At 46.2% G+C, this 18,581-nt stretch overlaps 1 protein-coding gene across 2 annotated transcripts in view; it reads left to right on the top strand.

Moving 5' to 3' along the window:
* LOC138971833 (fatty acyl-CoA reductase 1-like) overlaps positions 1-18,581 on the top strand; it is a 44,400-nt gene that overhangs the window by 920 nt on the left and 24,899 nt on the right. For both annotated transcript variants that reach the window (XM_070344658.1, XM_070344659.1), the window contains exons 2-3: positions 956-1,338; positions 8,427-8,602. In XM_070344658.1, the coding sequence (XP_070200759.1) occupies positions 1,045-1,338; positions 8,427-8,602 (470 nt within the window). In that variant the 5' untranslated portion in view covers positions 956-1,044. The remainder of the gene's footprint in view (positions 1-955; positions 1,339-8,426; positions 8,603-18,581) is intronic.

The raw sequence follows: 18,581 nt of genomic DNA, 5'->3' as shown, positions 1-18,581 counted from the left end.
CATTAATTAATGAGATGCAATATATACCGATTCATGTGTAGCCTGGTATAATGACATTACGAGTAGCCTACATGTAGTTTTTCTGTGCTCAAATGACCGAGTCACCAAGACAAACTTTATCCCCGAGTACGCTAGTACTAGGGTCCAGCAGACTTTAATTGTCTGTGTGTGTGTCTCGAGTTAACAGCTTATTGCTGGGAAACTACTGGGCGCAGTTCGTTCAAAAGTTGATACACTAACTTGATAATAGGTCCGATTGATCGTATTAAAACTTCATAATGTTACCTGGGACCTAAATGCGAAATAAACCACAAAAAAACGACTTGGCGGTGGGAGGAATTCGCGGTGCAACAGCCAGCCAGGCAGTCTGATAGAACGGTGCAAGGTCTCGGCAAACCAAGACTATGCCATACTCGTAGCAAAGCCGCCGAATGGTACTGTAAACCAAGAATAGTGACGTAAGAAAATAGAATGTCGTCTTTTGATTTGGAACGTGACGTGTTTTAGAATGGAGATGTGGTAGTGGTGTGTGTGTGAATGTCTGAAGAGTACTCGGGTCCAGCGCGAGAGGGGGAGAGAGAGAAGGAGTGAGGGAGAGAGAGTGTGTGTGTGTGTGTGTGTGTGTGTGTGTGTGAATGTCTGAAGAGTACTCGGGTCCAGCGTGAGCGTTTTTTATTCTTGGCGTTCTTAGTCATTTCTTTTGGAGACAGACACGGGATTGACAGTTACATGACGCCATTTTTTCTCTCTGTTTATGTATTCTTCTCGCACTTTACTTTGCTTTTGTAGGGTATGGCCTGCTTACTTGGTTACCAGTCTGAATTGCAATTCAACTTGTGTGAGTTGTTTTCCCTAGATGTCTGAACAAAATAGCTTCTCGTCTTTCATCAGACTAAATTGACTTTTTGTTCAAATAACTGAAAATAATGTTTTGTTGTTTTTCCTTCTTTTATAGGTACACTTTTTGAAGTTCAGCAGCGATTCTTGACCGTTCAACACGTCTTTACTCAAGATTGGCGGCGTGGCGTTTGTTAACAAAGCAGCATGGAACAGTCAGAAAGGCTAACGGCGGAAAGAACGGAGGTGAAGTCTTTCCATCCCACCAACCACAAAACAGATGCAGCTGCTGCAAAATCCTCTTTCAGTGGTGAATTGACAGTGCCAAAGTTTTACACAGGGAAAACTGTTTTCTTGACTGGGGCGACGGGTTTTGTGGGAAAGGTGTTGATAGAAAAACTGCTGAGATGTTGTCCAGGCATCCGGACCATTTATTGTCTGATTCGGCCCAAGAATAACCAGGGCATCCACCAACGTTTGAGTGAACTGACAGACAGCAAGGTAAAATACTTTTTTTTCTTTCTCCACTGTTCTCCTGTTCTTTTTCTCCACCCCCACCCCACCCACCTTTTCCGCCAAACACCCACCCCACCCACTTTTCTGCCACCCCCACCCCACCCACCTTCTTTTCTGCCACACCCACCCCACCCACCTTCTTTTCCGCCACACCCACCCCACCCACCTTCTTTTCCGCCACACCCACCCCACCCACCTTTTCCGCCACACCCGCCCCACCCACCTTCTTTTCCGCCACACCCACCCACCTTTTCCGCCACACCCACCCCACCCACCTTATTTACACACGCACTACATAAAACAAATTGCACAATAATACATTATCACAAACATACGCACTCACGCGCGCGCAAAACACTAGTACAGTAGTAGTAGTGGTAAGACCATGTCAGCCATGCTCAGTATGAAAGTGTACAGAAGCTAGCAGGACAATGTTGAATGTAACAACTAACATGTAAAACTGTAGTACTGTACTACTACTACTAGTAGTGTGTTGATCACGGCATGTCATTGTGATGTGAGTCACTGAGTGATCCATGCTACTGACATAGACAGTTGAAGGTTTCTTCTTTGAAAGACTGAACAATCTTTATAATATATGGGTGGGTGTGAAGGGTTTTTGAGTGTGCGAAATAAACAGCCTCTAGTGTGGTAACAGCTGTTGTGAAAATATCTTATCACAGTATTGGCAGTTATTTGATGGGGGCAGTGATAATGATATACCGTACATTTGTTCTAATTCTAGCTTTGATATTTTGTACATGTTGTCCAGTTTGGTTTACTAACGTGTCACGCGTACAATCTGAAAATGACTACTAATGATGAATAATTCCATACATGTATGATACAGTGAGTCAAAGGGTGCATTGAAATTACTTGCCACTGTGCCACCCTATGCACAGTTTACACTGTTCAGATTTGGACTGATAAAAGCAACAGCGAGTAATTATTTAAACAGTTACACACACACACATAATATACACACAGAGTGACCCACACACACACACACACCCTAGCATTCACTGTTCTAGATTCAGGTCAGTAAGGATATTAATGGTTTATTTTGATTGAAAGTGGAAATCAGTGACATCAAGTCTGAATATTTTACTTTTTACTTTTTTTTTCTTTTGATTTTTTTTTTAAGGGGATATTTTGTGTGTGTGTGTGTGTGTGTGTGTGTGTGTGCAGAGAGCATTTCGTCCTAGGATGACATCAGTACTTTGACCTCGCATCAAAATACATGATTTGCATGGTTTACGAAGGTATCTAAGGTCAGCTACCTCATGAATGTAACCAAGTCCGATCATTGAAAACATGTAGATACGGAGGTGACGAAGGTTGCAACAGCCCACACTTAAGGTCGTCAACCTTGAGATAAGATTAAGAGAACAGGGACGTTCGTTACTGGACTGGGTGGCCGAGTGGTAACGCACTTGCGCTCGGAAGCGAGAGGTTGCGTGTTCGACCCTGGGTCAGGCCGCAATTTTCTCCCCCCTTTCCTAACCTAGGTGGTGGGTTCAAGTGCTAGTCTTTCGGATGAGACGAAAAACCGAGGTCCCTTCGTGTACACTACATTGGGGTGTGCACGTTAAAGATCCCACGATTGACAAAAGGGTCTTTCCTGGCAAAATTGTATTGGCATAGATAAAAAATGTCCACCAAATACCCGTTTGACTTGGAATAAAGGCCGTGAAAGGTGAATGCTCGCCTAATAGGCTACTGAGCTTTACTGGCCGATGTGAATGCGTTATATATTGTGTGTAAAAAATGTCTGTTTGTCTGTCTGTCTGTAAAAAATTCCATTTCAAACGGCAGAAATTAATATGTAAGCGCCTAGGGCTATATCTAGATTAGGCGCATAAAAATGATCACAATAATAATAATTGTCAGTAAGTACTGGTGTCACATGACTGATGTGAACCAGTTGATTGGCTAATGGCGATGCGCTAAAACTGTTAGCGCACTCTTGGAGTGCGCTAACTTTTCCACAGAGCGTATTCTTACGCCCTTTACCTAAGCAAGACTGTGCTCTCATCCTCAGAATTAATTACTGACATGTAGCTTATATTCTCCACAATACCAAATGACCATAAATTCCCTACTTCTCAATTAAAGCAGAAGTGGTTTTTTTTCTGACAGATTGCATGTGCCTGTGCCACAGTGCGGCTGCCACTGATCTAAAAATAGAAGCCGCTGGGTTTCATCTAATTCTCGCCGACTTGCATAGATTTTTCTCATCGTGTTAGTGGCATGTAGCTTATCATCCACATTACCAAATGATGAGTTAATATAAAATTCCCACCCGCTAGCAGAAAACACAAGTGTTATTCCGATAACGTACCAGCTAGACCAGTTTGGAAGACTGACTCGATCGACTCTGTCATACGTAGCCGCACTGACTACACTGAAATACGACTGCATCAGTTCAGTAAATGAATGGTTTCCGAATTATTATTTCAAGGCAAGAACAATCGTAATCGAAAACGTGTAGGGTTCAGAACGTTCTTACCATTATAAGACTTATTACCAGCGTGCCTCGTGCGTGCAGACTCAGTCAGTGCAGACTGCATGCAGTGGTTTGATTGCCCTAGCAGACGACATAAACCCCGCTCAGCAAATTAACATGTTGGGCAAATGTGAACGAAAAAACGATGGGGATATAATACGTGTAGGGTTCAGAGCATTCTTACCGTTCATATTTAGTATCAGACTCCCCGATGAATGAAGATACAACACGAAAATATGCCACATTTGTTTTGAAAATGTGCGAACCGTCGAGTCCCGCGGCTTCGAGTCAATTCAAGGGGAGTCACTCCGCACAGTCAATCCGTCGAAGCTCGACTGGAGGTTTCGAATCGCAAATAATGAAGAGCACAGCCCTTTCTCCGAGTTCAAATGAGGTCTCTCTGAAAGATCATCACTGTTCAGATTAACGCTACACTGGAATTTACCAACAGAAATTAAAATGCGTGTGACGAAAGCACGACACACTTGAGACACCCCACACAAAAGTAGATCTTTACTGTACACGACCTGACCACACAGTTATGCCTATTCAAATGCGCGTTGCAAAATGTGCGCTTGGAATCTTCTTTTTTCTATGGCGGTACTGACAATATCGTTATTGAAACAATCCCAGTGCACTAAGGGATTTATAGAGCAAATCTCGAAAATAATTATTGAACTCAGCGCTATGCGCTTCGTTCAATAATGAATTTTCTCGATTTGCTCTATAAATCCCTTAGTGCACTGGGATGTCTCAATAACTTAAATAATAATAATAATAATAATAATAATAGATTAGCACTTGTAGAGATGAGCATTCCAAAATCAGCCTCCATTGAGCTGTATAAAATATACAGGGGAAACCCCCCTTTTAGTGGTTTTAGCATATATATGCCTCCACCCAGTCTTGCATCACCGACCTCAAGGCGTGGATCGACCTGAATAAGCTGAAGCTTAATGAGGAGAAAACCGAAATGATTCTTGTCTCTCCTAAAAAACATCTCAATCATCCTTCTCTTCCCTCGTCTGTCGATCTCAATGGTTCTTCTATTGCTCTTTCTCCTGCTGTCCGCAACCTAGGTGTCACTCTTGACCAGTCCCTGTCCTTCCATCAGCATGTTGCCAATGTCTGTCGCACTTGCTTCTTTGAAATCCGCCGCATCTCCTCCATCCGTCATCTCCTCACTGAGGATGCCACTAAAACTCTGCTCTGCGCCGCGCCTTTGTCCTATCCCGACTCGATTATTGCAATTCCATTCTATCTGGCTCTCCCAACTACATCATCGAAAAGCTTCAGCGTGTTCAGAATCATGCCGCCCGCCTCATCTTTCGTTCTTCCAAGCATGACCACATCACCCCTCTTCTTCAAACCCTACACTGGCTGCCTGTTCAACAGAGGATTCAGTTCAAGATCTCCACACTCTGCTTCAGAAACTTTGATCTATCGTCCCCTAGCTATCTTTCTGACCTTCTTGATGTCTACTTCCCCTCTCGCTCCCTAAGATCCTCCGCAGACACCCGCCTTTTTAGGATACCATCAGCACGCACCAAAACATATGGCCAGCGCACCTTCTCTTACCAGGCCCCATCCATCTGGAACCAACTCCCGCATTCACTCAGGCACTCCACATCTAAGCAATCATTCAAAACCTCACTCAAAACACACCTCTTCCCTCACTAGTCCGTTAATGACCACACATCACCCTTCGGCCTTGGTCGATAAAGATGAAACAAAAGACGATATGGTCCCCTTGGACCAACAAAAAAGCTGGTCTGTCAACAAGCTACCAAACATCTTATAGTGTTAGCATAGCATAGCCCCTTTAAGACTCTCAAAATGTCTGTTCATAAAATGTGTAAATTTACATTTTGAGGGTCTTAAAGGGGTTATGCTATGCTAACACTATAAGATGTTTGGTAGCTTGAGGGGCAAGGTCTTACAGTGTTGGAAGTCTTTAATTGTTGGGAGTGTTAAAATGTGTTTTCAACTGTATTGCACATGTCCCATTTTGGCAAATAATTGTACGCAAAACTGCTTGTGCTGTTGTAGTGCCTTGTAGTACAGATGTATTGATTATCAGTCATGCAAAGGAGTTGTCTTGATATATGAGGTAGATCAGTGCAGTAGATATTTAAAAAAAAAAAAGAAGAAACAATTCTTTTTTTAATTTTAATTTTAATTTATTTTTAGTTTTGTTTATGAATAAGTGGTGTGAGTGATGGACTAAGCTGAACATAATTGAAAAACAAGTCTCGTAAGGCGAAATTACTACATTTAGTCAAGCTGTCGAACTCACGGAATGAAACTGAATGCACTGTATTTTTTTCACCAAGACAGTACAGCTTCGTCAATCCCCGCGAGAAGGAAATCGCTCACCTCCCACGTGCAAAACGCAGTGAAATTAACACGCCAGAATAGCGCGGTAGCGTATTGTGCTAAGCAGGAAAGAGCGCTTTTCTGTATTCTTGTTAACTTTCTGAGCTTGTTTTGAATACAACCTATCATATCTATATGTTTTTGGAATCAGGAAATAATAAAGAATAAGATGAAATCATTTTTGGATCGATTTCTTAACTTTTAATCGTAAGACTAATTAATCTATTTTCGTTAATTGTGATCACGTTTTAAGAGTAAACATGACATATGTATTATATTTTTAGATTCAGAATGTGATGAAGAATACGATGCAATCAATTTTAAATCTGTTTGCGAAAAATCGATTTTAATGACAACTTTAATGAGCAAACTCATAAATTTAATTTTAAGCCTCCAAGCTGAAATGCAATACCAAAGTCCGGGCTTCGTCGAAGATTACTTACTTACTTAGGCCCTTTGTTCCCAGCGAAGCATAGGCCATTGACGACATTTCTTCATTGCACTCTGCTCTGGGCTTTTCTTTCCGCTTCTGCCCAGCTGTTGCCTTGCCTCTTCAGTTCTGCCTCTGTGTCCCGCCTCCAGCTGTTTCTTGGCCTCCCTCTCTTTCTTTTCCCCTGTGGATTCCAAGTGAGAGCCTGGCGGGTGATGCTGGATGTTGGTTTCCTAAGGGTGTGTCCAATCCAGCCCCATTTTCTCCTCAGAATCTAGCTGGTAACGGGCTCTTGGCATGCCCTTTGCCACAGCTCTTCGTTGCAGATCTTGTCTGTCCATCTGATCTTGAAGTAGCGCCTCAGACAGGTGTTACTGAAAGTCTGAATCTTCTGTTGTGTCACCTTGGTCATTCTCCAGGTCTCAGAGCCGTAGAGTAGAACCGATTTGACTACTTGACCAAAATTTCAACCACTTTGGTTGAAAAATGAGAGCGTGACAGTGCCGCCTCAACTTTCACGAAAAGCCGGATATGACATCATCAAAGACATTTATCAAAAAAATGAAAAAAACGTCTGGAGATACCATACTCAGGATCTCTCATGTCAAGTTTCATGAAGATCGGTCCAATAGTTTTCTCTGAATCACTCTACACACACACACACACACACACACACACATACACCATGACCCTCGTCTCGATTCCCCCCTCTACGTTAAAACATTTAGTCAAAATTGACTATTTATGTAAAAAGAGATTTGTAGGTTATTGGAACGTTTACTTATTGACAAAACCAAACGTTACATTTAGTGATTTACAGGGTTTGCATTTTAAGCTGAACATAAGTTTTGTGTTGGGTTAGCATTCTTGTGTCACTGAGGTTGCTTCAGTCAAGCTTGGTTACAGTAGTGTTTTGTGTGGGAGTGACAAGCATGAATTGAATCTCATGTCGCAAGTTCACACGCACTGGGTCACATTGGGGGTCTGGTAGTGGTAGCTCAGTTGTTTAGGACTTGTGCATAATCCTGATGGGTCATGGGCTCGAATCCAGGCAGGGATGGATCCGGGTCAACTTCATCAGTTTATGTGCAGACTCAGAGACCACATCCATGTCCCACCCCTGTGTCACAGCTCTGGCATGTAAAAGACCTTGGTCATTGTTCCAGAAGTGCAAGTGGCTGATTACACCTAAACACGCACACAACTTGGTAGCGCAACTCTTGTTGCTGCTAGCTTTCCTCTGGGAGGAAGCGACTCAAATACTAGAGATTCTTGGGTTCAGACTCATTGCTAGACGAATTATTCGTAGTGTATTTTAGATTTTAATTATGGCAAACAGACAGTCATACGCACACACATACAGGTGACTCCTTCTGTTGCCTGTGTACACTTAATTTCCCTCGCAGATCATCAGACTCAGTTTGCATCACTCTGAGATGACCCATAATTGCTCTAGGGCTCCCACTTTTCTGCGAATTCACAGATTTCCTAAGAAATGCTAATAAATTGAGAAATTGCTATGAATTAAATGAGCTCAAATTTTACGTCAGACTGCACCATTTTGAATGCAGGATTTGACCTCCCGAGACGTTGAGGGATTTTTACATTTCCTCTGTGGGAGCCCTGTAGCTGATCAATCAAACAATAGTTTAATTAATTAGAATTATTGATAGAAAATGATGTAAAATAGTGATAAATTAGTTACAATTAGGAAATATAATGATCTTAATTCATCAGTTACTGTGTTTTTTCCCCTGACAGTTGTTTGACAAGGTGCGGAAAGAGCAGCCGGACTTTGAGCGTAAAATCATGCCGGTGTGTGGAGACGTGATACAGCCAGAGCTTGGGATATCTGAACACGACAGACAGACGCTGGAGAGGGAGGTCCACATCGTGTTTCACAGCGCCGCCACCATCAAATTTGATGAAACACTCAGGTTGGTTTGTGTCTCGCCCCTCTCCCCCACCACCACCCACACACCCTCTTTTGATTGGAAGATCAGGCATGAGCAAGATCGGTCGCCCACTCGCCACAGGCGACCAGAAATGAGTGTGGGCGAGTAGAAAGTCTTATAATGATCGCCCGCTTGGTGAGTAGAAAGTCTTATAATGATCGCCCGCTTGGCGAGTAGAAAGTCTTATAATGATCGCCCGCTTGGCCAGTAGAAAGTCTTATAATGATCGCCCGCTTGGTGAGTGAAAATTTTGTGTCTGTGGTATTATCATTTTCCGAGCGACGATTAGTCTGTTGTGAAGCACGTTGTCGTCTACGATTGCTAAAATTAGATGTGATCGGAGCTCCAGTTCCAGATGATCGGGAAGTTCTCTTTAGTGACCATGAACCAATCAGAATGACCAGAACCGTAGGTTATCAGGACTTTCCGTTGATGCGATTTTAACCAATCAGAATTGTCGACGCAGCACGCGTGTCGACGCAGCCTAGGCAGATCTGAAGCTGTAAACATGTGGATATACTTGGACAACTCCCCCCCCCCCCCCCCCCCCCCCCTCTGCGAGACTGAAAAAGTATGACTCCGGACAGAGGAAGCGTTCCTTCCACTTCCAGGCAGACTGGACAAAATCTGACTGGTGAGCAGAGAGATTGGCTAAACTATGATCGGGAAAAAAAGTCATGTTGTGTACTGCTTGCGAAAAGCATACCGCTTCTGAGAAGGAGAGAAAGGGGCCATTCGTTGTTGGTACGGACAAATTTAAGCTAGAAAACATACGTGCACACGAAACATCAAAGTCTCACCAACAAAACACAAAAAAATGGGTAAACTCAAACAAAAAGGTCGAAGACACCGAGGGGGGACACGCTATGCACCAGCTAACGCAAGACCAGCGTGCTCGTGTCGCTCAACTGATGCGATCGGTACAGGCGCTTGCAAAGACCTGCTCGCCTTTCACCACGTTTGAATGGATGGAATCGTTTTGTTCTTTGGAAACTCATTTTTGTGGGCGAGTGAATTTGTTTGTGGGCTAGTCAATTTTGAATTTCACTAGTCCACAAGGCGAGTGAAAATTTTGGAACTTGCTCATGCCTGGAAGATGAATACATATTACATTGAATATAAGTTAGCGTGCTTGTAATGCTAGTTTCTGGTGAAGAGTCAGACAAAAAAACAAGTAAGGCACAAAAACAAAGTAATTGAAGATTAAGTGCTCATTTAGTGTGAACTAGAATAGCCTGCAGGTGATAGATGGATCAGTTGAAACGGTTACTATGTCATCACATATCATATCACAGATTTTATCTTCTAACACACACTTTTTATCCAGTTCAAATTGTTATTGTTAGATAACCTACTTCCATGAGCATTTCACTTTTATTGCCTACCCTTTGATGCTGGATCACCTGAACTATATTTTGGCTGGGGCATGACATTTTAATGGTCAGGTGATCAAAGAGAAACCCCAACTATATTCTGCTTTGGGCGTGACATTCTAGTAGTGAGGTCATGTACAAAGACTAGAACCAAGAGAAACCCGAACTATATTCTGCTTTGGGCGTGACATTCTAGTAGTGAGGTTATGTACCGAGACTATAACCAAGAGAAACCCGAACTATATTCTGCTTTGGGCGTGACATTCTAGTAGTGAGGTTATGTACCGAGACTATAACCAAGAGAAACCCGAACATATTCTGCTTTGGGCGTGACATTCTAGTAGTGAGGTCATGTACTAAGACTAGAACCAAGAGAAACCTGAACTATATTCTGCTTTGGACGTGACATTCTAGTAGTGAGGTCATGTACTAAGACTAGAACCAAGAGAAACCTGAACTATATTCTGCTTTGGACGTGACATTCTAGTAGTGAGGTCATGTACTAAGACTAGAACCAAGAGAAACCTGAATTATATTCTGCTTTGGACGTGACATTCTAGTAGTGAGGTCATGTACTAAGACTAGAACCAAGAGAAACCTGAACTATATTCTGCTTTGGGCGTGACATTCTAGTAGTGAGGTCATGTACTAAGACTAGAACCAAGAGAAACCTGAACTATATTCTGCTTTGGGCGTGACATTCTAGTAGTGAGGTCATGAACTAAGACTAGAACCAAGAGAAACCTGAACTATATTCTGCTTTGGACGTGACATTCTAGTAGTGAGGTCATGTACTAAGACTAGAACCAAGAGAAACCTGAATTATATTCTGCTTTGGACGTGACATTCTAGTAGTGAGGTCATGTACTAAGACTAGAACCAAGAGGAACCCGAACTATATTCTGCTTTGGACGTGACATTTTAGTAGTGAGGTCATGTACTAAGACTAGAACCAACAGAAACCCAAACTATATTCTGCTTTGGACGTGACATTCTAATAGTGAGGTCATGTACTAAGACTAGAACCAAGAGAAACCCGAACTATATTCTGCTTTGGACGTGACATTTTAGTAGTGAGGTCATGTACAAAGACTAGAACCAAGAGAAACCCGAACTATATTCTGCTTTGGACGTGACATTCTAGTAGTGAGGTCATGTACTAAGACTAGAACCAAGAGAAACCTGAACTATATTCTGCTTTGGACGTGACATTCTAGTAGTGAGGTCATGTACTAAGACTAGAACCAAGAGAAACCCGAACTATATTCTGCTTTGGACGTGACATTCTAGTAGTGAGGTCATGTACTAAGACTAGAACCAAGAGAAACCTGAACTATATTCTGCTTTGGACGTGACATTCTAGTGGTGAGGTCATGTACTAAGACTAGAACCAAGAGAAACCCCAACTATATTCTGCTTTGGGCGTGACATTCTAGTAGTGAGGTCATGTACAAAGACTAGAACCAAGAGAAACCCGAACTATATTCTGCTTTGGGCGTGACATTCTAGTAGTGAGGTCATGTACAAAGACTAGAACCAAGAGAAACCCGAACTATATTCTGCTTTGGGCATGACATTCTAGTAGTGAGGTCATGTACTAAGACTAGAACCAAGAGAAACCCGAACTATATTCTGCTTTGTGCATGACATTCTAGTAGTGAGGTCATGTACTAAGACTAGAACCAACAGAAACCCAAACTATATTCTGCTTTGGACGTGACATTCTAGTAGTGAGGTCATGTACTAAGACTAGAACCAAGAGAAACCCCAACTATATTCTGCTTTGGGCGTGACATTCTAGTAGTGAGGTCATGTACAAAGACTAGAACCAAGAGAAACCCGAACTATATTCTGCTTTGGGCGTGACATTCTAGTAGTGAGGTTATGTACCGAGACTATAACCAAGAGATTAAACCTGCACTATATTGTGGAAGGGGTGTGGCTCTCTAATGGTGAGGTCATGTACTGAGATAAACCAAGAGAAACCCGAACAATATTCTGTTTTGGGCGTGACATTCTAGTAGTGAGTTCATGTACTAAGACAATAACCAAGAGAAACCTGAACAATATTCTGCTTTGGACATTCTATACTGTTCAAAAAAAGAAACGCATAGTTGCTACTTGCCAAATTTGTTTTATTTTTCGAAAAAATTAACAGAAAATCCAATATTTAGATTATTTGTTTGAAATTTGGTATGGACACAGTTGAATGCTCACACAGTTCATTTGCATCTTCAAATCAATCAGTCAATCAATACGATTGGGTGCCGAGGCTGTCAAGTCAGTAGGGGGTGTGACTGCCTTGAGCAGCAACAACTGCCCGGCACCTTCTGGGCATGGACTGGATCAGATGCCGGATATCTTGCTGTGGGATGGTGTCCCACTCCTCCTGAAGTGCCTGCAATAGATCGCGGTGATTTGCCGGCGCTTCTTCTCGCCTGCGCACACGTCTGTCCAATTCATCCCAGAGGTGTTCTATCGGGTTCATGTCTGGCGACATGGATGGCCAGGGAAGCACCTGGACATGGTGGTCGGTGAGGAACTGGGTGGTGAGTCGTGCTGTGTGCGGGCGAGCGTTGTCCTGCTGGAATATGGCATCCTGGTCAGCCAGAAGAGGAAGGGCGTGTGGGCGCAGAATTTCCTCCACGTATCGCTGGGCAGTTATGCGCCCTTGGACGTGCACCAGGGTGCTCCTTCCAGCGGTATTGATCGCCCCCCACACCATGTCACGTTTCAATATATCACTCAAGGTGATTATGAACCGGTTAATTACTACTAATTAACTAACCACACCACGATCCACTCTCGCAGTCATACAATTAAATAGAGTCAACAAAAGTATAAGTTTCAGACGCCTGTTTATGTATAAACTCTCCACCTCCCTCGAGCCTTCACTCAAAATATGTTCCTTTTACGTTCTCAACACGTAAAAAACCAGTGTTCACTGACAAAATGCCAGTAGTATGTAGAAAATTATAGGAACACGCTGAACCCGTGTAAATATAGTTAAATGAGAATGTTCTGTCCGAAAAGCCCTAGTTCGTGCAGGTGTCACACACCCCACGTTGTCACTACTCCAATGAAATCATAGATACGAAAAGACAACGGTGGTCAACGGGGTGCGTACGACATGGTGCACTTAGCTTTATCTCTGCTGCTGCTGCTTAGCCGGTATGCTGGTTAGTCGGTTCGCTGGTTAGCCGGTCCGCTGCCGGTTAGCCGGTCCGCTGGTTAGCCGGTCTCCTGGTTAGCCGGTCTCCTGGTTAGCGTAGCCTCAACAGTTCCCGCCAGAGTCAGCCGTGCAGATGTTACAGGAACGTAACGAAGCGAGGCGAACGAAGCGAAACGAAACGAAGGCTCAAAAGCCTATGATTGTACTCTCAATGGAAGCAAAGTCCGCTTCCTCCCTGGACCAGCCTCTGTTCGTCAACAGTGACCAAAACCGTCCAGAACCCCTTGTCGAATCCTTATGCGAAAGCCATCGCCGACGAAGGAAAATTGACGACTTGTCCTCAGCAAAATACGTGGCAGGGAGAAAGGAAAAACTAGTGGAAGTTCCCCTAGAGTGCCGAATATAATACTCGGTGAAAAACCATCATACTCTAGAAACTGTGTATACGATCCTTCCCCTTCTGCCGCTGGGTGTCAAGTGTGCCGTCCTTGAGTCTCTGACAGACCACCTAGCCAAATACACGTGACTGACCTTGTCCCAAAACCCAGTCCAGCTATACACAATTCTGCCTCCCAAGCAGAAAAAGACACGAGAAACTCAATCCGTGAAAATCCCGTGTGCGCTGTCAGCGAAAAACCGTCAGCCCTAGCTATGACAGCAGAAACCTCCACTGTAAAACTCGTGCGATACAAAACATCCGTGCTCGTAGAGCACCGTCAGCAAACTCTGCTGTAACCCAATATCACGCACAGGCGCTTTCTATCATACACGACCAAGAACAGGCACTCCACTGAGTGACACTTTCTTGGTCTCTGTCACCCGATCGTGACACACCTCCCCTCTTCAAGACGAAACCTCGGTTTCGCTCACAGTCATGTTCTCCTCTCCAGCCCGAGAGAGAAAGTCAGCTCCAACATTGTTGGCGCCCGGTATGACGCGTACCGTGAATTGGTACGGTTGGAGAATCAACGCCCAGCGCATAAGTCTGGCGTTTGCCAACCTTGCAACCTGAAGATATTGCAGAGGTTGATGGTCCGTCTCCAGACAGAAAGGTCGTCCGTACAGGTACGCTTCGAACTTCTGGATGCCCCAGACAATGGCGAGACACTCGCGTTCAACCGTTGCATACGCTGCCTCGGCCGAGGTCAGCTTACGGCTGGCGAAACAAACAGGGTGCAAAAACCCCTCTGTCTCCTGAAGCAACACTGCCCCAAGTCCTTTTCCTGAAGCGTCTGTCCTCAGCACGAAGTCCTTGTTCAGGTCTGGTAGTCGGAGAATAGGCTGACTGGTGAGTCGCCTCTTCAGGGTGTTGAATGCGGAGCTGCATTCCTCAGTCCACACTACAACGGTCGGTTGTAGTTTCTTGGTAAGGTTGGTCAGTGGTAGTGCGATTTCGGCAAAGTGCGGGATGAAGCGTCTGTAGAAGCTGGCTAGGCCCAGGAAAGACCTGACTTCTTTCTTCGTGCGCGGTGGCTCCGCCTCCCGAATCTTCTGGATCTTGTCGTCCTCTGGAACGAGCAATCCCTCGCCGACAACATGACCCAGGAAAGACAATTCCCGAAATCCCAAGTAGCACTTGGACGGTTTAGCTCCCAGATTTCCGTCCTTCAACCTTCCGAACACGTCGCGCAGGGCGTCGAGATGTTCAGTCCATGTCTCTGTCGCGATCAGCACATCGTCGATGAAACTGCTGATGTCCTCGCGCTTCAATGGTTCCAAAAGTTTCCTCATCATGCGAGTGAAGACGGCACCTGCATTCTGTAGACCAAAAGGCATGACTGTCCACTGGAACTGGCCGAATGGAGTGGTAAATGCAGTCTTTGGGCGATCTTCCTCGGCAACTGGAATTTGCCAGTATCCCTTGGTGAGGTCCAGTTTGGAAAAGTACTTGGCCTTGGCCAAGTGACTGAAGAGGTAGTCCACATCAGGCATGGGTTCCGCGTCAAACGCCGTAATCTTGTTCAGCTTCCGGTAGTCGACACAGAACCTGACGCGTCCATCCTTCTTCTTCACAAGCACAATTGGTGAACTGTAGGGAGAGTTCGCTGGCTCGATGACGCCCAACTTCGTCATGTCGGCGATTTCTTTCCTGACCACCTCCTTCTGGGCATGAGGCATGGGATACTGCTTCGTCCTCACTGGCTGTTTCTCCAGCAAGTCGAAGGTAAACTCCTCTAGATGCGTCTGAAGTGGTATGTCTGTAAGGACCCGTGCTGCATCCTTCAGGATCTCTTGCAGGTCCGCCTGCTGGTCGTCCCCAAGATCAGGTGAGATGTGCACGTCCGTGTGATCTTCACTAGCCTCCAGCGGACAAACTGGTACACGTCCTCCTCCCTGTTCTTCCGTTGTCTCGTCCATCACGACAGCAACTGCTTCTGTCACTTTGTCCTTTTCCCCGTAGGCAGTCCTTTCTATGTAGGCGCGCAGCAGGTTGGCGTGGTACAGGCGTGCTTTCCCGTTCATGACGATCCTGTAGTCGTTCTGGCCCACTTTCGCTGTCACCTCAAAAGGTCCTTGCCACTGCAGTTGTAGCTTGTTGTGTTTGACAGGTAGAAGTAGCAACACCCGTTCTCCAATCTTGAAGCTGCGCGGCCGTGCCTTGCGGTCGAATCCTCGCGCGTAACGCTGTGCTGCTCTTCCCAGGTTCTCTTGAGCCAGTTTGCAGGTCTCTTCAATCCTGTTCCTGAGTTCTACGATGTAGGTCGCTGTCGTCTGCACCTCCTCGTCGGCTTCTTCGTCCGTCCAAGCCTGACGCAGGATAGCCATGGGACCGCGTACCTGTCTGCCGTACAACAACTCAAATGGGGAAAAGCCCAAGCTCTCCTGAGGAACCTCGCGGTATGCAAAAAGCAATGCTGGGATGTACCTGTCCCACGTGCGTGGCTTCTCCTGAGCTAGTTTCCTCAGCATGGTCTTCAAGGTGCCATTGAACCTTTCCACCAGTCCGTTGCACTGAGCATGGTAAGGAGTGGTGAAGTGCTGCTCCAGTGATAGCAGTCGTGCTGCCTCCGCCATCACTCCTCCCGTGAACTGCGTGCCTCTGTCGGTGAGTACCTCTGATGGAATTCCCAGCCGGGACCACATAGTAACCAGAGCCTCAGCTACTCGCGTGGCTTCAATCGATTTCAGAGGGATCGCCTCTGGGTATCGAGTAGCGTAGTCCACCATGGTCAAAATGTATCTGTTTCCGTCCTCAGACGCAGGCAAGATGGGCCCGATGATGTCCACTGCCACCCGACGAAAGGGTTCGTCGATGAGCGGCATCTTCTCCAAGGGGACCTTCCTCACCCTTCCTTTGGCAACCACCTTCTGGCACTTATCGCAGGACGCACAGAAACGTCGGACATCCGTGCAGATGCCTGGCCAGTAAAAGTGGCGCCAGACACGATCCGTGGTCTTCTTGGTACCAAGATGACCTCCCAGAATCGAGTCGTGTGCCGTTGCCATGACACCCTCGCGAAACTCGCGAGGCACGACAACCTGTTTGAATGTACCTTCTTGGTTGCTGAACTCACGGTAGAGCAACTTCTTGTCCCTGAGGAACCTTGACCTCCCATGCTTCCCGCTCAGCTTCACCTTCCCCGACTTCGCATGCTCCCGAGGAGTAGCTAAGGTCGGGTCAGAATCCTGAGCCTTCGCGAGAAGCGCGGGGGTCACGTTCCCCAGGGCAGCTCGTGCAGCAGGTAGGGGTTTGAGAGGTTTGTCCTCTCGCTCCGCCTGTGCCCGCGTGAGCACTGAAATGACGTCGGGAGCCCGATAAACGGGAACCTCCCTGGTGACGCCGTCCACAAACTGGACCCGGTTTCCAATGAGCAGGTCGCATGGAGGATCGTCCATGACGACGGCCACAATGGTCCCCGTGAACAACGGGGTTACGACCTTGATCACTGCCGTGTTCAAGTCGTAAGCGTGAGATGCCTCGGCCATTCTCACCCTGATGCTGTCTCCTGTGTAGGCCATAGCTGGAACTAGACTCGCCCGAACCACTATCATGTCTGCCCCTGTGTCCCGCAGACCTTCGCCCTTCACTCCGTTAACGTAGACGTTGCAGTGGGGCTGGAAATGTTTCCTGGAGCACGGAACGCAGAGTTGTGGAATGGTGCATGAGCTCGTGACGTCCCTTAACTCCTCACTGCCAACAAAGTGAACGCCCTTCTGGTCAGCCTGTCTCCTGTGGCAGTCCTTCTTCACGTGGCCCCGCTTGTTGCAGTAGTAACACTGGATGTCAGATCTGGAACTCGATCCCTTGTGTCCCTGATCGTCCTTCCCGTCCTTGGGTCCTGAAGAACCCGAATTTCCCGATTTTCCTGGCCGTGAGCCTGAAGATTTGCCGGAGATCGCCTGGGCGTCCTCGTGCACTCTGATCCAGTCGGCTGCCTCCTGAGTAGTCTTTGGCTGGTGTTCCTGCACGAAGGTCACCACCTCAGGTCGCAGGCTGGACATCAGTTGTTCCATGACAATGAGGTCGGCAAGGTCGTTGACGGTCCAGTCCTTTTCGGCCATCTCCACCCAGCGCCGCAGGTAGAGATTAAGGCGTGCCACAAACTGATGACTCAGCTCGCCGCTCAGTCTCTTGCTGTTACGCAGACGTCGTCTGTAGGCTTCAGCAGTCAGGTTAAAGCGCTGGAGTAACGCCTTCTTAAGTGCCTGATAGTCTCTCGCCTCGTCGTCATCCAAAGCATTGTAGAGCTGTAATGCGCGTCCTTTTAAGCAGGTGCTAAGGCGGCTAGCCCACGTGGCCTCTTCCCACTTCTGGTCAGATGCAATGCGCTCAAACCGGCGTAAAAAATCGTCGAGCTCGTCCTTGTCATCGTCGAACGTCGGCAGTCTCGTACGGTCGGCAACAAACGTCGGCGCGCTAGCCTGAGTAAGCGTACCCTTCTCGGCCTGTAGCCTAGCTAGCTCTAGCTGGAGATCGCGATCCGCCTGCTCTTTCTCTTTCCGTTCCTGTCTGTCACGCTCGGCCTGTCGTTCCTGTCTCTCAAGCTCGTCTTTCTTTTCTTGTCTGTCTCGTTCTCTTTCTTGTCTGTCAAGTTCGTCTTTCCTTTCCTGTCTGTCTCGTTCTGCCTGTCGTTCCCTTTCTTGTCTGTCAAGTTCGTCTTTCTTTTCCTGTCTGTCACGTTCTTCTTTCCTTTCCTGTCTGTCTCGTTCAGCCTGTCGTTCTGCCTGTCGTTCCCTTTCTTGTCTGTCAAGTTCGTCCTTCTTGTCCTGTCGGTCACGTTCTTCTTTTCTTGTCAGTCGCTCAAATTCTTCCTTCCGTTCTACTTCTAAGCGTTTTAGAACGCTTCGGGCTCTAACGCGTGCGTCTCGCTCAGTCGGTTGCTCGCTCCCAGGAGTCTCGAAAGTTATTCTCCTCGTAGGAGATCCCCCTGTAGCCATGGTTAGTTTTAGCAAAGCTTTATTACCAAAATAAGTC

This window comes from Littorina saxatilis, linkage group LG7 (genome assembly GCF_037325665.1).
Source record: "Littorina saxatilis isolate snail1 linkage group LG7, US_GU_Lsax_2.0, whole genome shotgun sequence".
NCBI classification, from domain to species: domain Eukaryota; kingdom Metazoa; phylum Mollusca; class Gastropoda; order Littorinimorpha; family Littorinidae; genus Littorina; species Littorina saxatilis.
The sequence above is the reverse complement of the archived record's forward strand: the minus strand, read 5'-3'. Positions and strand labels throughout refer to the sequence as shown.